The sequence below is a fragment of the Maylandia zebra genome, linkage group LG23 (assembly GCF_041146795.1).
Source record: "Maylandia zebra isolate NMK-2024a linkage group LG23, Mzebra_GT3a, whole genome shotgun sequence".
Taxonomy (NCBI): domain Eukaryota; kingdom Metazoa; phylum Chordata; class Actinopteri; order Cichliformes; family Cichlidae; genus Maylandia; species Maylandia zebra.
The window spans coordinates 11384902-11407263 of record NC_135188.1 but is presented as its reverse complement, the minus strand read 5'-3'; the positions used below and the strand labels follow the sequence as shown (position 1 = coordinate 11407263).

General features: G+C 45.3%; 1 protein-coding gene across 1 annotated transcript; it reads left to right on the top strand.

Annotated features, from left to right (window-relative positions):
- Nucleotides 1–191: 191 nt before the first annotated feature.
- On the top strand, nucleotides 192–22362 carry LOC101487937 (nardilysin). The gene is made up of 31 exons (XM_014414262.4): nucleotides 192–344; nucleotides 1150–1353; nucleotides 1782–2040; nucleotides 2167–2248; nucleotides 3300–3453; nucleotides 4622–4695; nucleotides 4817–4912; nucleotides 5207–5329; nucleotides 5589–5646; nucleotides 5949–6022; nucleotides 6510–6579; nucleotides 7090–7167; nucleotides 7314–7434; nucleotides 8733–8791; nucleotides 10421–10475; nucleotides 10706–10810; nucleotides 10907–11030; nucleotides 11902–11988; nucleotides 12325–12444; nucleotides 13313–13364; nucleotides 13738–13888; nucleotides 14555–14682; nucleotides 17042–17204; nucleotides 18590–18621; nucleotides 18750–18888; nucleotides 19343–19390; nucleotides 19881–19933; nucleotides 20773–20856; nucleotides 20932–21139; nucleotides 21556–21645; nucleotides 21768–22362. The coding sequence occupies exons 2-31, from the start codon at nucleotides 1163–1165 to the stop codon at nucleotides 21972–21974; spliced, it is 3285 nt and encodes a 1094-aa protein (XP_014269748.2). The 5' UTR covers nucleotides 192–344; nucleotides 1150–1162; the 3' UTR covers nucleotides 21975–22362.

The following is a 22362-nucleotide window of genomic DNA, read 5'->3' as shown; positions in this document are numbered from 1 at the left end:
TGGATTTTCGCAGGGTTAAAAAAATCAAATCAAATCAAAATACAGTCAGCCCAAACGATGCAACTTTTTACTTAAGAAAACAAACGTTTCTTTATTTTAATGACAACAATAACCGAGACTGTGACAAACAGGAGGCATCTATAATTTATTAATTATTATATTACTACCGGTACCCCCTTCCCCAGCATGTTTCTCGCACAAGCTTTACAGCTCGATTAGTGGCAACCAATCAGACGGCCAGTCTTCTGTGATTAACGTGACCTCAGCCAATCAGAGGCCTTGTTTTGACCAGCTGGGTAGTACCGGGCTACTTCTCTTAAACTTCGGCGGCTTCAAAGACGAAGGTGAGTGTTTTATTCCTCCTGGCAGGTAAAAACGGCTCCTATCGTCCGTATGTTGGAGTCCAAGTGAAGCTGCTCCCAGCTGACGGACACACAGCCTCCACCTACCCAGCCCGGGCGGCTGGCTGACGCTACTTCCGAGTATCTGGAGTAGCTAGCAGTCCGCTAACCGCTAGGATTAAAGTATATTGAATTTATTAGCTGTGAAACGAGCCGGCAGAGCCTCCACCTGAAGCTCACGGAGCTCGGTGTGTTTGCGGAGACGCCGTCGGCGGTTATATGGAGTTTGCTGCCTCGGTCAACCCGTTAGTGCCTCCGCTAGTTTCATAACGGGGAAGCTAGCAGTTAAATAAACTGGATTTCACATGAGCTTCCGCTCAATTTAAATCCTTGTTAACGTTCAACGTTGTTCTCGCGAGAGACGATGCCGAGTCACCAAAATTCCCTCATAAAATCTGATATTTACCTTTTACCGAAAACCCTTACTTGCTGAAATAAAACCCGAGGTACTTTTCAAAGCAGGAGGCGTTGTTCTTCAATTCGGCATTCATTTAATCTATATATAGTATTTTATTATTGGCTACTTGATGCTGATTCTTTCTGTAAATTAGGAGTTTAGTTTTATGTATGAAGTGATTCCAATAACATCCATGATTAAATAAAATCTGCACAGTCTGGATTCATGTTTCTCCCACGCTGTCCTAAAGAAAAGTGACCAGTTTATGCCGATTATCACAGTCAGCGCTGATACATTTATTTCCAGTGAATTAGTCATTGATAACTTGTTAATGTGTGTGTCTCACTGTAGAGGACTCTCCAAAATGCCTCAGACCAGCAAATCGAGTGGTGCTGGTGCTGCCAGTCCAGCATCTGCGCCAGACCAAGGTGAGCCTCCGCCCCCAGAGGGCGCCAGGGCTCAGGTGGCTGCTGGAGACGGGGAGGAAAGAGCCACTGTAGACGACCAGGGAGACCCAGAGATCGTCAAATCACCTAGTGACCCAAAGAGATACAGGTGAGTGACACAAGCATTTATTCAACCCATGATGAGGGTTCAAATGCAACCAGAAAACTGCTGAGTCCAACTGACAGTTTAACCCCACAGACCTCCATTTCACATTTCAGGTGTTTGCTTCACAAGTGAACTCCTACCTGTGATTGGTTGAAACAAAAGTGTTCCAGCCAGTGAACTGTTAGAAATACTTTGTTTTGCCCCCCCCCCCAGGCTGTTATTTTTGTAAGGTCCTCCTGAAGGTTCATTTTATTTTTCATTTCAGAAAATTAGTGTTCGTTTCTGCATTTCTTTCAGGCTTTGCACTTTGTTTCTCTCAGTTTAGTCTGACGCCTCTCTGACAGGAACGTCAGTGTTTAAAGTTGTTACCTGAGATCCAGGTGTGACGTTACTTGAGCGTTCACTGTATAAACTCTTCTGGTCTCCTGCAGATACATCGAGCTGAGCAACGGCCTCCGAGCACTCCTCATTTCCGACTTCAGTGGGGCCGACGGGGAGGGAGGCGATGGAGAGTCGGCAGAGCAGGAGGAAGAGCAGGAAGAGGAGGAGGGCGGGGAAGAAGATGAAGGGGACTCAGGTGAGGGCTCAGAGGAGGAAGAAGGGGACAGAGCAGAGGAAGAGCAGGACAGCGACTTTGAAGAGCTGGAAGAGGAGAACCCAGTGAAGAAGAAGAAGAGCTCTGAGAAGCAGGTGGGTGTGTGGAGGATGGGTGATGAAGGCTCATCCTCTTCCTTGGAGTGTCTCTGAACAAAAACAGTTTAACTACGTCAGCTCTCTGTGACAGATCCACCGGCAGTGACCCTTATGTGTTTTCAGGCTGCAGCAGCTCTGTGCATTGGTGTGGGGAGTTTCAGTGACCCTGATGAGCTGCCCGGCCTCGCACACTTCCTGGAGCACAGTGAGTGTGAACGTCATCGCAAACATCACCTGAGCTTGTCTTACAAACGATCATCCATGGTTTTAATTAGAATAAAGCTTTATTAATGAGATGTTAAAGTCAATGAACAGTCATCATCAGGTGTCTGTTTCCAGCGTCAAACCTACCCACCCAAATCTACCCACTCTCACGGTGTGCTCACACCAAACACGAAGCAATCGTACACCTCGCCTCACTCACATGAATACAGCTGCGTTGGCCCTCACAGCCAATGAGACAAGGAGGAGTCCAGCCAACAGCTGGAATCAAATTAAACATCCATGTTTTCAGAAGGGATTGCAAAGTCCTCACTTTCCTCCACGTGCTTTCATTGTTGAATCGTGCAGCTCCAGCTATCCCTTAAACAGTGTCACTAAACCCCGCCTCACCGCCTCAGGAGAATCCTGATGATGCAGCACAAAGAGACTTTATTTCAGAAGCTAAAATGCAAATGCAAACTTGCCTCTGTTAGCAGTACCTGTTGTAAGTTATGAGTAAATAACATGAATTTACTGAAATCACTGGAGAAACTTTAATATTAAAATGCTGCCAAAATATTAGAAACATGCTTTTTTTCACTTGTATGAGTACTGCTGGAAAAAGAAGCTGTAAACGTGGTCAGTTCAGCCTGTGTGGCTTCGATCCGAGCCTCCAAAAGCTCATCAGGAAGTCCTCACTATGAGAAATGTTTAAAAAGCTAAAGACTTCCTGCTGCAAAGGGAACATCTGGGTGCACAAATCAGCACAGTCTGACTCTTACAGGTTGTTCTGACGCGTGGTGACGCGGCACTGACTTTTTAAGTGGTATTTCCCACGTAGCTGCTTTCACCAGCAGCCTGAAATAATCCAGACATCACCGTGAGGAGCCTCAAACATCTGAAGGTTAACACGTTAACCTGCTGGACCTACAGACGATTACGTAGTTTAAACCCAGGATTGGGTCACAAGTTGCCAGGAGCTGCTGGCAACTTGTGATTGGCCAGCAGAGACATGCTCTGACCGCTCTGTGCTTCTTCCTCCTCCTCCCCCTCAGTGGTGTTCATGGGCAGTGAGAAATACCCGGCGGAGAACGGCTTCGACGCCTTCCTGAAGAAGCACGGCGGCAGTGACAACGCCTCCACAGACTGCGAGCGGACCATCTTTCAGTTCGATGTGCAGAGGAAGCATTTCAGAGATGCGCTCGACAGGTGAGCTCCTCGGGTTTCCTGTTACCTGCTGTTCGTGGGATCCGCTGTGAGCTTTCAGGCGTGTGAAGGCAGCGCCCTCGCTGCGAGCGGACGGAAGCTCTTTGGGCCATCTGGACCTCTGATGGGAGGTCAGCTGTTCACTGCAGACGCTGTGAGGTAACATTGTCCTGAGGCTGTTTTTAGAGCAGCGGACAGACGGACGGCTGAGGACACGAGCGATCTGGAGGATGGAGAAGCTGTTATACCCACTGTTTCCCGACATGTATTTGTGGTTCAGAAATATCAGAAACTGTTAAAAAGTTCCCACATTCTGCTTTCTCTGTGTGTACACTGCCAAAAACAGCTCTATTTGAAATAAGCCAAATACTCTTAAATCTGACAAAATTGTGTTGTTTTGAGAAGAAAAATCTGCCAGCAGTGGTTGCTCAAATCCAGGCCGGCCGCTCTCAGCTGTCAAATACAGTTCTTAAATTGAAAAGTTGTCTCGTTCTTCCAGAATAAGATTATTTTTCTTATTTAAAGAGTACGGTTAGATTAATTTGCTAATTTTAAGGAGCAACATTTGCTTTCCCCATTGGCAGATTTTTTTTTTTTGTCAAAACAAAACAATTTTGTCAGATTTAAGAATATTTGGCTTATTTCAAGCAAAGCTGTGTTTGCAGTGTACCCTGTAACTGGTAAATAAAGCTGGAAATGAGCTGAAATATCTTATTGAGAAAAAGCTAGACATTTTTTTCTAGATTGAGCTTAATGTTCTTATGCAAAACTTGCTTGTTAAGAATATGAATAGAATAGAAAAAAAGTCCATAACCAAGGTTTTTTACTTTCTTGAAAATTGTTTTTTTGCAGTGTCGTCAGCTTATTTGTTTCCCATGTCCTCTGCTTGGCAGACATTTCCTTAACATTCAGGGACAAATGTTAACATTTCAAATGAAGAGGGTCGCCGTTTACAAAAAGGAGGAAAAGCAGCTTAACTGTTACACTCTTGCCGCCTGGTCGTTGTAAAAATCACACACATTAGTGTCATGAGCTTAAACTGTCCTATAACACACTGAGCTCTCCTACCAGACAAACTGTTGGACACAATATTTAAACTACACATATTGCTGCCTTTCTCAGTCTCAGCTGACACACCAGCTGTGGCTCTGACGTCCTGTCTGCGTTTCAGGTGGGCTCAGTTCTTCATCTGTCCTCTGATGATCGAGGACGCCGTCGACAGAGAGGTGGAGGCTGTCGACAGCGGTGAGTCCAAACATGTTTAAATATTAAAATCTGCCATACATTACGGCGCCCTCTCGCGGTCTTCTCCTCCCTCTCTTTACATCTCCCTCTGTGATGTCACTTCCTGTCCTCTGATACTCAGAGTTTCAGCTGGCGAGGCCGTCCGACTCCCACCGGAAGGAGATGCTGTTTGGGAGTCTGGCCAAACCGGGACACCCGATGAGCAAGTTCTGCTGGGGTGAGAACACACACACACACACACACACACACAAGCTGACTCCACTGGCTTTGTTTGATGGTTCAGTCTGATCAGGGCTCAGTAACAGGGAACGTTTCATGAAGGTGTAGTAACACGTTTTTAACAGATGTCTAAATCAGTGGGCTTGGGCTCATAGCCTGTAATCTGCTCGGTCTGTTTTCAGTTCTTTTGCTGCACCTGCTGCATTGTGTTTCCTGCCCAGGCAGACCTGCACACACTTGTTGGTTGTGGACAGATTTTTGTGTTTAACAGGTGTCGTTTTGTTCCTGTCAGGTAACGCTCAGACATTAAAGCACGAGCCCCGAGAGAAGCAGATCAACTCCTACGAGCGGCTCAGGGACTTCTGGAGGAGATATTACTCAGCTCAGTACATGACACTCACTGTTCAGTCCAAAGGTAACAGTAGAACCGCCACCATGCCGGTCTGTCACGTGTTTTCACTCTGAGTCTGTGGGCAGGACTTGTCCTGCTGATGAGCTGAGTTCAGCCTTGCACCTGTTTATTCCTAATGTGTCACAGAAAGCAGCAAAAACACAAAGTGCCAACAGACTGGACTGAACGCTGTTTATTTATAGAGTAAAGTTCAGCTTTAAACTGAAACTGCGGATAGAAACGAGCTCTGTAACAGCTGGATCACAGTGTTTTTGTTCTTCAGAGACTCTGGACACGCTGGAGGAGTGGGTGAGGGAGATCTTCATCAGGGTGCCCAACAAGTAAGACACACACAGACACACACACACAAATATTTAGGTGATGTCACATGTCTGCATCCAATCACGTGTTGCTGTAGAAACCCTGAACTTTGTTCTGTGTAGAATTAATAAACAGTGATCATCAGAATCTTTAAATGAATAAATGATGAGTTCTTTCATCAGTTAAACCTGTTGATCAGCTTCTTACCTGATCTGTTTAAAGTGAAGAGGTTTGATATTTATTGATATTGATTACTGGACAGAGTGCTGATCAGATGGATCAGTAATGGAAATTACGTCAACGTGCCTGTGTTTGTTTCCAGCGGTGAACCTCGACCTGACTTCTCTCACCTGCAGCAACCGTTTGACACGCCGGCCTTTAACAAACTCTACAGAGGTGACTCATACTGATTATTGATTTTTATGTCATGTTGTTGTTATTATTAGCAGCAATCCTTTGGTTATGAATATGGAGCATGAGCACCTGCTGCTTCCAGGTCTGTTTCCTGTCCCTGTTGTAGCACCTGGTTTATCACCTGTGGCTCAGCATCAGGTCGTCCTTAGTAAAACTGAGAGAGGCAGAAATCTGAATCTAAATCTAAACACCTCACAGTCAGGAGGAGACCCACTGCCTGATCAATACAGTTTATCAGAATCAATCTGTAATCACTAATGTCAATCTCTCGGGCCAATAAGACTATAACACTTAGATAACACTTCCCCTCTCTGACTGGCCAGTCTTCCATCACCTGACAGCAGAGTTCCAGGAAGTGAAGCCATTCGGTTTCCTCCCACATTGTTTCCATGGAGACGTCCTGAAACTCTGATAGTAATGATGTTTCAGTGAGAAATTGGGATTGATGAAGACTGCTTGTGTGTTGCAGTGGTGCCTGTGAGGAAGGTTCATGCTCTGACCATCAGCTGGGCCGTCCCGCCACAGGGGAAGCATTACAGGTGAGTCACTTTCTGACCTTTAACCCTCGACTGTTCAGCGCAGCTGGCTGGGATGTATCACAAGTTAAAGAGCAGGAGTCTCAGTCAGCTCGCACTCAGATTTCATTGCACAGCAATCACTGATCACCATTTTGATCGTAACACGCAGCCTGGCTAGTGCACGTGGCTGTTGTCTAACATCATAGTCACCATCAGTAAGACGAATCCTCAGTTTGAAGCTGTTTACTCTCCTGAATGAATCTGAAAGTTTTCCTTGTGCATCAGGAAATAGACCAATTCAGACGTGTTCTCAATCAGGAAATACTCAGAAAACACGATGACCACTCACTCGCTTTGACATCACTGAACTCTTAAATGCTTTATCCTCACATCATCGCAGACCGCCGTCACACAAAGCTTGTAGTGTTGAACGTCCGGTCTGATGTTTGTGTGTATGTGGATTGCGGCTCACGTCATTTGAAATGTTCACAGCTGAGTGTGTGAACACGTTTGTTTGTGTTCCTGTGTCAGAGTGAAGCCTCTTCATTACATCTCCTGGCTCATCGGACATGAAGGGACGGGCAGCATCCTGTCGCTGCTCAGGAAGAAGTGAGTCATGAAAACAGACGTGTGAATGAAGGAAGGCACTGCCCTGTGTGTGTGTTCTGTGTTTATAAGTATGAGTGTGTGTGTGTGTGTGTGTGTGTGTGTGTGTGTGTGTGTGTGTGTGTGTGTGTGTGTGTGTGTGTGTGCAGATGCTGGGCTCTGGCTCTGTTTGGAGGAAATAGTGAGACCGGCTTTGACCAGAACACCACCTACTCAATCTTCTCCATCTCCATCACTCTCACTGATCAGGGCTACCAGAACTTCTACCAGGTGCACACACATACATACATGTTGGGTTTTCATATCTTGCTTTCCCTAGCCCCTTACCGTAACCACAACCATAACCTAACTGTAACCCTGACACTAAAACCACATTTTGAGTCTCAAAAATGCCTTCAAACTTAAAAAACTTAAAAGATATTAAACTTCTAATTTTTGGTTGCCACAAAGATATGAGTACATGCTCACTAGGGCTGCCACGATTAGTCGACTAGTCACGATTAAAGTCGACTATCAAAATCGTCGACGACTGATTTAATAGTCGACGCGTCGTTTGAAGCTTTGTAAGATCCCAAAAGACGCAGGAATAAGTAGTAGGATTTAAGAGTGTAATAACGGACTGAAACAGAAGATGGCAGCACTGCATGTACAAGGATGCCAGCTGCCGTTAAACCCCGAAGAAGAAGAAGAAACTGTGTCCCAGAATTCATAGCGCGGCCCAGCTCAGTTTCCAACAATGGCGGCAGCTTGCTAGTTTTAATTTTACTCTTATTATTCTTTCTGGGTCACAAAATAAACGTTTAACATATTTTCAGGTGAGAATGTAGCTGTGTAAACCTCAAATATCTGCTCAGTTTATCAAGACACCAAATATTTTCAAAAGCGCTCCGACGTTTTCGGAGACGTCTGTTACCCACTAGCTCGATAGCGAGCCGGGGGCAAGGCTAACTAGAGCCGTGAGAACACCGGACTCCCGGCAGATCGTTTTCAAACCCACCGCCGTCTTTCGCTACTCAGGTTAAACATATATAAGTCACTTAGATAACTTAACAATGTTATTGTTTGGCTTTTTTTTAGTATTTTATTTGTTCCTGAGTAAATCGGTTTGGCTGAGATTAAAGTTATAGTTTTTACACAGCTGAATAAACGTCAAGCAGACAGCTGATTATCAGAAATGTGAGATGCTCCAGAATTTACTCCAGTGTCCTGTTATATTTTAGATAGCAAGGAGTTTATTAAACTTCACCGAAACAATCTGCAAATTTCATTAAAATTTAATAAACTATCATCTTGTCTTTATTTTTAGTTAGCACAGACCTTAAACACTTAAAGCTGTAAGCTAATGATAGTTATATAAGAGCAGATGCTGCTGGTGCAATAAGCTGTACGTTTTACGTCCAATGGATGCATGATCTGATTAGTCGACTAATCGCAAAAATAATCGGTGACTAGTCGACTATCAAAATAATCGCTTGTGGCAGCCCTAATGCTCACACACACACAAAAATGTGTTTGCTGATGTAAAAGCTTAGGTTTGGGGCCTCACCGTGCTGCTGTTCTCTCTGCAGGTCGTCCACTTTGTGTTCCAGTATCTGAAGATGCTGCAGACTCTGGGCCCCCAGCAGAGGTCAGGCTTAAAAACCTAATTCCCATCTCAGCTGCAGACGTCCATAGACAATGCTTTCTAGGTCAAATCTGGTCATCATCATTTAAAAACAATTCTATTTAGGATTTATGTTGTTGTTGAAAGACTATAAGTCATCTTTGCATGCTGTTCCAAAGGTGTGAATTTAGCCCAATTCCAGCTGTGACTTCCTGTTTTCCCTCTGAGCAGCTTCCTGTTGATTAGAGCTCTAATTGACATCTGATTGGCTCAGATGTAGAAGCTAAAATCTGTCACGTTTGGTTGAAAAGTGAGAGCTCAGCAGATGTCTCCATTACACCATTCTTCTGTTGAAAATCAGGTGTGTTGTTGCTGACATTGTATTTATGTATGATCACGCCACCGCACACCATCCACTCAGCGTCCACCGTCACTCATCTTTAAATCTACAAACATGTTTGTGTCGTTTCTCTTTTATCTCCATGTAAGTTTCTGTATCATTGTGAGCAGCATGCTGAGATGATCCATGCAATGATCCATGAGCGTCTGATAGTTTGAACTTACTGTTCCCTCGTCCTCGTGCGGCGTGTTGCTACAGCATTTAGTGAGGAAGAGGCATCCTCTCACTGAAAACCACACCCACACTGGACAGGAGATCTTTCTTCTACACATCACTTAACCTAAGTTGTCTATTTAGAGTTTAGAGACTCAGCTGCACATGCTCACATTCCGATACACCATACAGGCATCATACATGTTTTGCTCCTTTGTATCTGCTGTTGCAGTGCTGGATGTTCATATTAAACCGTAGTAATAACGAGGTCAGTGTATGTGTAGTAGTCTCTGTGAGCCAGCAGCTCAGATTGCTCGTTACCTCGGTGAACTGACATCACCGTGTCACAGATTTCTTTCAGACACGGCACGCTCAGAAATGAGAGAAGATCTACAGTTTCTGCTGCAGGTTCAGACTCTGGCGTGTTCAGATGGATCTGAGGAGGTTCAGGTTCAGTTTGTTTTTTAGAACTTTCACACTGGCCAGATGAGTGGGTTGTGCTAACAAGCTCCAGCCCCTCTGCAGGCTTTCAGAAGCTGTCCAATCAGAAGAAAGTTGTATTGGAGTGGGAGGAGCTAAAGCATCACTTTTCAGACAGGATGAACCGCAGGGCTAGACCCAGTTTAACATAAGGAAGGATTATTTTGAAGTCTGAGAATAAAACTGTGGAACGGCCTTAATCTAACTAACACTCATTAGATAAACTAACACTAACAGACACACAGTCTGCAGTACCACATCCAATCAGAGAATCCCATCTGTAATGAAAAGCACCGTAATTGGATCGATTTATTGTTAATTTTCTTCTGTAAAAGATGCTTAAACAGAACTTCAGTGAAGGGCAGAGTTCTTATCACACACTGAAGTCAGATGTTATGTGATGAGGGGACATGGCACTTCTGGTGGGAGGAGCCAGACACTTGTTGAGGAAGCTATGATGTCATCAAACTTTGTGAAAAATGACGTCCAGGAAAAAAATCTTTTTAAGCGTTAATCTGGGACGAAGTCACCGAGCTCTGAGATTATTTTATTTTATCTGCTTTTATTTCTTTTTCTTTGTCTGAATGAAATCCTCTGTTTCTGCTTTCTTTATTTTTCAGGATCTATGAGGAAATTCAGAAGATCGAAGCCAACGAGTTCCACTACCAGGAACAGGTAGAGGTATTGCACCACAGACACACAGTCAGGCTGAAGTGATGTGAGCTCAGGGAGGAGAGCAGAGGCTGAAGGTAGACACTCAGAGGAGGAGAAGGCGCTTCGTCAGGGACAGCAGAGACAGAGTAGGACAGAAACGATAGAGCCAAGCGTTGTGTAACTCCTCATGATGAGCTTCACTCTTTACTGTCTTTCTCTGTGAAACGCTCACTTCCAATTGTGTTGGGCAGACGGATCCCATCGAGTTTGTGGAGAACATCTGCGAGAACATGCAGCTGTTTCCCAAACAGGACTTCCTGACCGGAGACCAGCTCATGTTCGAGTACGACCCCCAGGTGAGCATCACCGTGATCCGGATCTTGATCCAGAATCAGTGCAGTAATCTGTCCTGTGTAGAGTTTACGCTCTCAGTGAACTGTTTGTGTTGTCAGGTGATCAACGCCGCTCTGTCCCTGCTGAAACCCGACAGAGCGAATCTGCTGCTGCTGTCGCCGGAAAACGAAGGCTGCTGCCTCCTCAAAGAGAAATGGTTCGGTACCTGCTACAGCGTGGAGGGTACGACGCTTTAACCACAGCACAGTTACTCTGTTAGTCTGCACCAAGGAGCGCGTAGCTAAAAGCTAACCCTAACCCTGAGGCAGGGGGAGGTCGTCGTGTTGGGAGGGCATGAAGCGCTTATTATTTTCATCACTTAACTCACACAGACCATTTTTATACGCTACTATAGTAACATCAAACTTCACCTTCGAGAACTTGGAGGTCTGAGGTAAAACGACTGTTTAGTTTAGTTTTTCAGCAAACAGTTGAACAAAATAACAAAAAACGTTTGTGTGCATGAAGCTGCAAAATTTGTTGTGTCGACATTACTGATACATGCGATTTTAAATCATTTATGGAGTAAATGTCTGCTTTGAAACAGAGTAAAGCTGTGAAGGCGACTTTGAGTCCTACCTGTTTGTGTAAATGTCTCAAATTTAAAATAATAAATAACGTAATAATAAACGTACAGCAGCCTGATAACTCAAAATTTAAAAAAAGCCAGATCCAGTGTAATTTACACTAAATGCAAATCAGCTGTTTATGTTTTCATGTACAGCTGATTCGGCTGTGAACCAAACATGCTTGTGTTTGGGCTGTGAGAGGAGGAACATGCAAACTGCAGCACTCCTGTTTCTTCATCATAATAAAGATGACTGAAGAAATCTGCCGTTAAACCTGCTTCTTTGTTCACAAATGTCTTCATCATCGCCATTACTGCAAAGTCTTCACAGGAAACAGGAAGTGACCAGACAAGCCAATCAGAATTAAGTGGTGTGAAGTTAGCGCAGAGTTTAAAGTTTCAGGGGGTCCTCGGCGGTGACAGTCTGACCCTGTGTCTGCTTCCTGTTTGTCGCTAAATGTGGGTGTGTTTGTTTTGTCTCGTCAGATATCCCAGAGGAGTGGGCTGAGCGCTGGGCTGGAGACTTCGAACTCAACCCTGAACTCCACCTGCCTGCTGAGAACAAATTCATCGGTCAGTGTGAACGCATTTGGCAGCTTCAGATGATGAATAGCAGCTCAGGCTGAGTCCACATCAAGCTGATTTAGGATCAGCTGAAGGCTGAAAAGTTCAGATGTGCATCTTAGACTCCTACAGCAAAGCCGGGAACAAGTTTCCAGCCTTCGGAGAAGTTTAGATCTGAAATCAGTCAGGATTTAAGAATTTAAATAACAAAAAAAACCAATTTCTACATCCTGTAACATCACAGCGTAAAGCTGTACATCAGTACGTTTCAGTGTTTCAGTCATCACAGCATCATTACTGACAACCAATAAACTCAATCTTCTGGGTTTTTTGTCGCTTCTGCAGCAACGGATTTCACCTTGAAAACGTCTGACTGTCCGGACACAGAGTATCCTGTGAGGATTGTGAACAGCGAGCGCGGCTGTCTGTGGTACAAGAAGGACAACAAGTTCAAGATCCCCAAAGGTGAGCTGGGCCGGCCAGGTCTACTGATGGAGCTGAACCAGAAAAGGGAAACCAAAGTTTGGACCAACCAACAATTCAGAACCAAATAATCTCACGTTTACCTTCATGTAAGACAAAAAAGCCATCACGGTTTAGCCCCGCCCGGAATCCTCTCCTGCTGCCTGGTCTTTTGCGACTCTAACGGGACCAAAATGAAGTTTGTGTTTTAGTGATTTAGACCTAACACCAGAAACTTATCAGGACAGACTTTCCTGAGCTCAGAGGCAGCTGAGCAGGAGGGTCACTTCCTTATAGACTTCTGTCCAGACAGACTTCTTTTTACAACCAGAGGAGTCGCCCCCTCCTGGACATTAGAAAGGGTTGCTGTTTAAGGAAATGCTTCCACCTTTATTTATAGTCTGTATCTGACAGTGAGCGAGTGCGGCAGAGTTAGAGGAGTTAATGTGCTAGTCTGACCTCTGCTGAGTCTGCAGCATCTTCAGGCACTGAGCACAAAGATGACGACCTGCAGAGTAAAAACTTTCAGTCAGTGTTTCAGTCCAAGTTTAAACCATAAATAAGATCTATACTGGTTTAATCAGACAGACCAGTTTAAACTATCCACCTGAAAACTGCTCAGGCATTAAAGCTCAATTTTATCAGGACATGTCTGATAGGAAGCAGGTGGAACAGCAGTGTCTTGTGGACACTTGATGTCATTACACTTTATCCAAATAAGAGTGATGCGGTGTGATGTCAACTCAATTAAAAACTGTATTTATACCTACAGTTACACAAAACACGAATCAGCAAGACAATAACAGCTGGAAACAGTCAGCTGTATCAGAATCTGTTTGGATAAATAATCACTGATGTGTTTTTATTTCAGCCTACATTCGCTTCCACCTGATCTCCCCGATGATCCAGAAGAGCCCAGAGAAGTAAGAGCCACCGACACACCTGAACATATTAGATCCACCTGCAGTGCAGCACAGTGTTACCTGGAAACAGTGACTGACACAAACATAGCTTTGTGTGCTACATATTCAGCATTTGTTAAATTTGAGCGGCACAGATGGAGAGTGGGCTGAGCCTCACTAAAGTCTCTAAATCTGTCGATGCAGTCACTGAGTTCTGAACAGAGAGGTGAGCAGAGCGTGGCGATCACAGCTCAGAGTGAGAGTTGCGCTCGGTCTGACGTGGTTCAAACGGACACGTAGAGAATTCAGATCTAGCAGTTCATTCACATTCTGAGATGATCACGATGATGATTATGATGATGAAGGTAACTCTCTCTCTTCTCCTCCTCCTCAGCCTGGTTCTCTTCGACCTCTTCGTGAACATCCTGGCTCATAACCTGGCAGAGCCGGCCTACGAGGCCGACGTGGCTCAGCTGGAGTACAAACTGGTGGCCGGAGAGCACGGACTGATGATCCGGCTGAAAGGCTTCAACCACAAACTGCCTGTGAGGAAACACACAGACACTCAGACACACACATTTTGGTATGAAGGTTATTCCTGCTCTGCATGAACCTGCAGAGTCAGCACTTGCAGCTCTGACAGTCTCCATCTCGGCTTTTATCTTCTTTATTCTGAAAACCAAAGATTGCAGGAAGTGTCCTGCAGATGAGCAGGTACTTATTTAGGCATTTATACTAAAGCTTTTTCTAAATTAACTTAAACTTCAATCATCACCAGTCACATGTGATAAACTACTGAAATGTTGCCCCATAAAATAAAATCCCACCGTCTTCGTGTCACTGAATTCTCACAAACTTCAGGAACTGTGAGTGCCGGTCTCTCTGATAATTCAATTCAATTTTATTTATACAGCGCCTAATCACAACAACAGTCGCCTCAACACGTTCTATATTGTAGTATAGAGACCTACAATAACACAGAGAAAAAAATAATCTCCAAAAGATAAAAGTCTCTACAAAACACATGGGTGAGTGCTCTATGCAGGTCTCATCAGCTTTTTTGTTGTGGGCTTTTGCTGAGAGTAGTTCGATGCTACTTGACTGTGAGGGTATCTGTTAGTTAAAGATGAAAGCACACAATAATGAAGTTGGTTTGATATCTGCGAGTCGGAGTGTTAAACATCATTTCAGCTGCTTTGTTTTCCTTCCAGCTGCTGCTACAGCTGATCGTGGATCAGTTGGCAGACTTCAGCACCGAGCCGAGCGTCTTCACCATGTTCTCAGAGCAGCTGAAGAAGACCTACTTCAATATCCTCATCAAGCCGGACAGGCTGGGCAAGTACGTCCACACAGGCCTTTTGAGTTCAGTATCTAGAGGAGCGAGGGGTTGAACCAGTGATTAGTGGATGACCTTCTGAGGCACAGCTGCTCCTGAACCAGTTCTGTTCTGTTTTAACAGCAAATCGTGTCACATTTTAATAAGCTAATCAGAAACTTTTCCATCAAATAAACGATTCCCAGTGATTTCCATCAAGCTGTGTTCATGTTCTCTGCCCCGTGCTCAGTCAGAGCATGCTCACTGATGTCAGTATGTGGGCTCGTACATTTAAGAAGATAAGATAAGATAAGATAGAACTTTATTAATCCCTCAGGTGGATTCCTCTGGGAAATTCGGTTTCCAAATAGCACAGCACCAACAGAGCACCAAAGTTACAGAATGTGAGCAGAATACCATATAAATACAGAGACATATATAAATAAAGAGTATACAAAAGGAATAAATAGGAATAAGAATACAAGGGAATTGCACATTTCAAGTATTGAAGTCTATTGCACCGTTGGTTATTAACAAAAAGTATTTCACAGTGAAAAGGCACTACAGCTTAGTTGTTCCCCCCTCCTTTGTCCTCCTGTTTCCCCTCCCTCTGCCCTCCAGAGAGGAGTTAAACAGTCTGATGGCGTGTGGGACAAAGGAGTTTTTAAGTCTGTTGGTTCTTGTCTTTGGGAGAAGCAACCTGTCACTGAACAGACTATGGCCGTGTGCAGAGGATGCCCAGCATTGTCCATAATGTCCAGCAGTTTTTTTTAGTGTCCTTTTCTCTGCCACTGTCACCAGAGTGTCCAGCTTCATGCCGACCACAGAGCCAGCCTTCCTGATTAGTTTTTCCAGGCTGGGCATGTACTCCTTTGCTGTGCTGCTCCCCCAGCACACCACAGCATAGAAAAGTACTCCAGCAACCACCGACTGGTAAAACATCCTCAGGAGCTTCCTGCAGATGTTAAAAGACCTCAGCCTCCTGAGGAAATACAGTCGGCTTTGGGCTTTTTTATACAGGTGCTCTGTGTTGCATGACCAGTCCAGTTTGTTGTCCACCCACAGCCCGAGGTACTTGTACTTGTTGACCACCTCCTCTCCCTCTATCTGAACCGGCAGTGGACCTGCTCTGGATCTCCCGAGGTCCACAACCAGTTCCTTGGTCTTCGAGGTGTTGAGTTGCATGTGGTTTGTGTGACTCCATGTGACAAAGTTCCTCACCAGACTTCTGTACTCCTCTTCCTGATCATTCCAGATACACCCCATGATGGCTGTGTCGTCTGCAAACTTCTGAATATGGCATAATTCAGAGTTATAGCAGAACTCAGAGGTGTACAGGGTGAAGAGAAGAGGGGACAGCACAGTTCCCTGTGGTGCTCCTGCGCTGCTAACCACAGTGTCAGACGTGATGTCCTTCAGCCTGACGTACTGTGGTCTGTCAGTGAGGTAGTCGGAGATCCAAGCGACCAGACAGGGGTCTCCACCTCCATCCTGTTTAGTTTCTCCTGGAGCAGACAGGGCCGGATGGTATTAAAGGCACTGGAAAAGTCAAGAAACAGGATCCTGACCATGCCTTTTCCCCCATCCAGGTGTGAGTGGGCTCTATGTAGGAGGTACAGGATGGCATCCTCCACTCCGACATCCGCCTTGTATGCGAACTGTAGTGGGTCCTGGGCATGCTGTAGCTTTCCACCTCCCGCTGTGCTGCTTTCATCTCCTCCTTCACTTTGCTCCTGAAAGCCTTCTTCTTCCTGTTGAGGACAGCCTTGACTTCCTGTTTTACCCACAGTTTGTTATTAGGATAACACCGTACCGTCTTAGCAGGGGCGACCGTGTCCACACAAAAGTTGAGGTAGTCTGTCAGACAGTGTGTCGCCCCCTCTATGTCCTCACCATGTGGGCTCAGAAGCACATCCCAGTCTGTGGTGTCATAGCAGTCTCTCAGAGCATCCTCCTTTTCTGGGGTCCATCTCCTGATGGAGCGTGTTGTGACCGGCTGCCTTTGGACGAGGGGTGTGTATTGTGGCTGTAGGTAAACCAGGTTGTGGTCTGACTTCCCTAGTGGGGGGAAGGGGGTGGCTCTGTATGCATCTCTCACATTGGCATACAGTAGGTCAATTGTCCTGTTGCTCCGTGTGGGACAATTCACAAACTGGTGAAAAGCAGCCAGAGTAGAATCCAGTGTGGCATGATTAAAGTCTCCAGATATAATAATGAAAGCCTCGGGGTGTTGTGTCTGCAGTCTTGCTGTAACTGTGTGTATTTCCTCTGTATTTCTGAGGGTTTGATCAGTATCGGCTCCCAAACTGAGCATTTCCGGAGAGAGACTCCGTCTAAAGCGAAGCTGTAGGTGGATGTGATCAGTGTGGTGTTTCCTCTGCAGAGACATCCGTCTGCTGATCCTCGAGCACTGCCGCTGGTCCGTCATCCAGAAGTATCGCGCAGTCTCAAAAGGTCTCACTGTCGACGACCTCATGACCTTCGTCAGAGGGCTGAAGGCGGAGCTTTATGCTGAGGGGCTGGTGCAGGGAAACTTCACTAGTGCGGTGAGACACACACACACACAGACTTGTTTTCATATAGTGAGGACATCTAAGGCTACGTTCACACTGCAGGTCTTAATGCTCAATTCCGATTTTTTGATCAAATCAGATTTTTTTTGTCTGCTTGTTCACACTACAAATAAAATGCGACTGCAAACGCTCTCAAGTGTGAACGCTCAAAGCGGCCCGCATGCGCAAAAGAAGACGTCACACACAACGCGCTCTGTTTAGACCCAGAGCAAACAGTATTGTTTGACAGATGGCCCTTAATATAAAGACTTCGGACTTCACGTTTCCCAATTTTTGCTTTAAGTTATTTTGTTATTTACATAATAATGTAGATAACCTAATAATTATCCTTATTGCTGTTTTAGAGGAGCGGTGCTTCAAAGGATAGTAGCTGTCAGAATCTGCAGATTATACAGTACAAATAAAATGTTCACGTTTCTCCAACGTTGTCTTCCCAACAGTTTCACTGACATCTACACGGGATGGCCAGGAAGCGTTCGCGATGTCTTCTCCGGCGCTTCTCCGGCGCTGATAATTGGCGTCTGTCTTCTGTCAGTGACGTAAAAGACGGATTTAATGCGACTTCACCATTCAAACAGCAGTCGTTTTCTAAAACATCGGATATGTATCAGTACCACATACGAAAGTGACCCGGATCGGATTTGAAAATATCGGATTTGTGCCGTTCACACTGTCATCTCATGATCGGATATGGGTCGCATAGGGTCAAAAAAATCGGATTTGATGCGCTTTCGCCTGCAGTGTGAACGTAGCCTAATTGACATAATACTTTCCCTAGCCGGTTACCCTAACCATGAAAAATGAATGACTAATCCTCAGCCTAAACCTAAATTTAACCATAACCCAACTGTAACTCTGACACTAAAACCACATTTGGAGTCTGAAAAAGGCCTTCAAACTCATGGGGAAAGGGCATTTTGTCCTCAAAAGGGCTGTTGGTCCCCACAAGTATAGTAGCATTCCAATTTTTGGTCCTCACAAGTATGTATAAACATGGTTCACATAGACAAACACGCACACAGAGCTGAGGTTAAAGGTAAAGTCTGTCAGCGTGTATCCTGGGACTGAGTTCCTCCTAAACAATATGCATCAAAACAGATAAAACCTCCACAGCGGCGCTGCTATACAAGAAGAAGAAACAGGAAGTACAGAAAATGCTGTTTTCTCTAGGAAGTTTATTTTTTTTTAAACTCTAGAATCTCTGCTTCTCTAAGTCCTGATTGTGTCTTCAACCGCAACAGGTTACAAAGATCGAGGTGTGTTGAAACGCCACCGATGTGCAGATCAGAATCAAGTAGAAGAATATTTAGTTCAGGTTGAAGGTCTAAGCTCACTGATGATGTCATTTCCTCCCACAGGAGTCCAAAGAGTTTCTGCGCTACTTCACTGAGTGAGTATCTGCTGCTGTTCATCAGTTCACAGAGACATCTTCAGTCCTCTAAATGACGTCAGCGAGGTTTTACAGATTCAGGGAAGAGTTCAGCTTTCTGCTCTGATGTCACACCAACCTGTGTGCAGGAAGCTGCAGTTCCAGCCGCTGCCTGCAGACGTCCCCGTGCTGTTCCGGGTGGTGGAGCTGCCGCTGAAACATCATCTCTGCAAAGTGAAATCTCTCAACAAAGGAGACGCCAACTCTGAGGTCACCGTCTACTACCAGGTAAAAAAACAAAAAACACACCACAGAACTGCTGATTCCCGCTTTGTCCAATAGGGGGCACTCTCAAGCTCGTCCAGAATGAACAAAACTGTAAATTTCATGATGTTCATCCTGGTTTTGATAGAAGAGCTCAAGACAACAGATATAATTCTATTTTTTATATTTTTGTGGTTTTATTTCAGTAAAATGCCTTAGTGCGAGTATCGGGGACATCACAGCGCCACAAGTTGCTTTACAGCATCCTCTATTTTAATTTGGGGCATGAAGCCAGCAGCGGTCTCCTGATAGTATCACCTTCAATCACAACCAGCTGCTTCCTGCTGGGCTTTAATTCTGTGTGTGTGTGTGTGTGTGTGTGTGTGTGTGTGTGTGTGTGTGTGTGTGTGTGTGTGTGTGTGTGTGTGTGTGTGTGTGTGTGTGTGTGTGTGTGTGTGTGTGTGTGTGTGTGTTGCAGTCCGGGTTGAAGAAACTCAGAGAGCACGCTCTCATGGAGCTGATGGTGGTGAGTGTCGCCTCAAACACTGAACACAATTTTAACATTTAGAAGCAAAATGAATAAATCCAGATCGTTCAGGTTCACAAAGTTCTGTGACTCCACCCATAAGAACCTGTAGCCGATGTAAAGATGGACGATCACCCCTCTAAGGTCGTCTCCCTGTACACCTGCTCTGACCACTCACCCTGTGATTTGACCTCAAACACGTTCGCAGAGCAAACACGAGCCTCTGCTCTGGTGAGGAAGGGGCGGTCAGCACAGGACTAACAGGAAGATATTTAAAAGGTTCAGAGGAGACCGCCTTCAAGGAAAGATCATCCAGGTTTAAGCAAGTGGGGTTTTTAAATCTGGGTGAAGTGATGAAGCTTTTAGATCACACCTCATACACATTAATTTTATCAAGCTAACACCTGTTCACTGGTACGTATTCTGACTGAAACTACAGGAAGTGAACTCATTACAGCTTCCTGTTTGAAGTTTATGTGTGTGTTCACAGATGCACATGGAGGAGCCCTGCTTCGACTTCCTGAGGACGAAGGAGACGCTGGGGTGAGTGTTCTTCCGGTTAACTGTCACACTGATTCAAACCACAGCATCAATGGGCCTTGACCCATTGTTGTGATCTGTACGCTCGAGTGGGATGGCCTTCGTTGTCCTCCAGGAGGTTTGTTCACTGGTGCATCTTTATTTATAAGGCCCTGCTTGGACAAATGCCCACCTACATTTGCGATCTGCTCACACGGAGGAGTACTGTTTCTTACAGCCTGCGTTCAAGCGATCTTTTTTTGCTCAATGTTCCATTTGCAAGAACTGAACTGGGAAAGAGGGCTTTTACTTATGCTGCCCCTTTCACATGGAACATGATGCAAAAAGACTGGAAGATAGCAGATCTTATTTCATTAAATGCTTTTAAGTCCAGATTGAGAGAGCCAGAGAAAAATGTTTTTAAAATGTAATTGTTATTTATAATATGTATGTAACTTTGTAATTTCAACATGTTGTCGCGTCTTGGCCAGGACTCCCTTGAAAAAGAGGTTTTTAATCTCAATGGGACTTTTCCTGGTTAAATAAAGGTTAATAATAATAATCATCATGTTGATAAAGCAGGTTTCCTGAAACAGGTTTCCATAGCAACACAATCACTGATAATGAGAACCTCCATCAGTGAACAACTCTCCACCCTGAGCCAACAGGAAAGGAGATCCCACCTTAACGTCAGCTGAATAAAATCAGAAACCTTTAATAACAAACGATCACGTGTTCATATCTGTGTCACACAGAATGGAGTGTGAGCTGCTTTTACATTCAAAGAAACAGCAGGGGGCGCTAAAACGCAGAACTCCCCACATCATCACTGAGTTTTTAACTTGCTGACCTCTGACTTCCAGGTACCAGGTGTACCCCACCTGCAGGAACACGTCGGGTGTGCTTGGATTCTCCGTCACCGTGGAAACTCAAGCCACAAAATTCAGGTGAGGATACCTGTGTGAATTTAGCTGAGGTTTTCAGGTGAGCCAGTTTAATGCTTCTATTGGTCCTCCTCACAGCTCCGAGTTCGTCGAGGCAAAGATCGAGGAGTTCCTGGTGAGTTTCGGTGAGTGTCTGTCGGGTCTGAGCGACGAGGCCTTTGGGACTCAGGTGACGGCGCTCATCAAGCTGAAGGAGTGCGAGGACGCACACCTGGGGGAGGAGGTGGACCGCAACTGGTTCGAGGTGGTCACGCAGCAGTACGTCTTCGACCGGCTCAACAAGGAGGTGACGCTCATGTTTCTGCATCTGCATGTTACTTTACCAACATCCACCCATCCATCCACCTAGTCTCTTTTCTGTTTATGTAATTCAGGGTTGCAGTGGAGGTGGAGCCTATCCCAGCTAAGTTGAGATGGATGAATGTGAATCTTACCAGAAGTCATGCTATGAAGTTTTCTCTCAGCACGTTCTACAGGCTCAGGTTTAACCAAACCAGCCAGTGACCGTGCCAGTGCTGGTGAATGGCCTACCGACCACTCACTCTTACAGCTGGGATGGGCTCCTCCTTCCCTGAAACTCTGAACTGGAGAAAGGAAAGGGATGGATGGATCTATTGCGAGTTTGTCCCGGGAATTTGATGCTGAGAGGCTGTGTTGCTGGTTCTGGTCCCAGTTGATGACCGACTGTGGTTTGCGTTGCAGATTGAGGTTCTGAAGACGTTCACCCAACAGGAGCTGGTCTCCTGGTTCCTGGAGCACAGAAACAACAGCAGCAGGAAGCTCAGCGTGCATGTGAGTAAACAGGAAGCAGTATTTCTCTCTGAGCTGCGTTTGTAAGAAACAAGCTGTTTCAGTAAAGTTGAGTTGTTAAAGTCACACTCTTTATTTTCCTTCCTGTTCCTGTCTGCACTCAGGTGGTCGGCTTCGGCGTGGAGGAAGGTGATCAGAGCACCACCTGCAGCCCAGATTCTGCTACCTCGTCCTCGGCCTACGGTGAAGTGAGCGAGCTGACATTTGTGCCGACCTCGTCGCCATCTCTTCAGGACACCACGCTCATCACCGACATCAGAGCTTTCACCTCCTCCCTCCCCCTCAACCCCTACCACAAAATCATCAACTAGGCTACACCCCATAAAAGTGAAACGCCTGCTGATTGGTCATGTTTCTGCTGTGTCCTTTTCCTCTCTGTGATTGGTTACAACAGTGCTACATTCACTTCTTGTGGGAACTAATATGCTCTGAGAATCAGATTTCAGGTCAGTTTTGGACAAAGAGTCCAGAAAAACTACAATCATGGCACCTTCATGGGTCCGATGAAATTCCCCTCCTTGTAGCTTTCAACTGTGAAATAATGATTTTTCCCACAAGACATGAATGCAGCGTGATGACTCAGGGCTGTGGTATCAATAAAGTCATTATTTTATTTGTAAACACACACGTGTTCTTCCTGTTATGCTCACTCCATGCTTCAGTTTGTCCTTCAGTAATAAAACATTTAAAGACATTTCA

Excerpts from the sequence above, each read along its gene's own strand:
- LOC101487937 (XM_014414262.4), top strand. The coding sequence starts at position 1,163 with ATGCCTCAGACCAGCAAATCGAGTGGTGCTGGTGCTGCCAGTCCAGCA. Across the intron at positions 7,435-8,732 it reads GCTACCAGAACTTCTACCAG|GTCGTCCACTTTGTGTTCCA; the intron begins GTGCACACACAT and ends TTCTCTCTGCAG. Across the intron at positions 12,445-13,312 it reads CAAGTTCAAGATCCCCAAAG|CCTACATTCGCTTCCACCTG; the intron begins GTGAGCTGGGCC and ends TTTTTATTTCAG.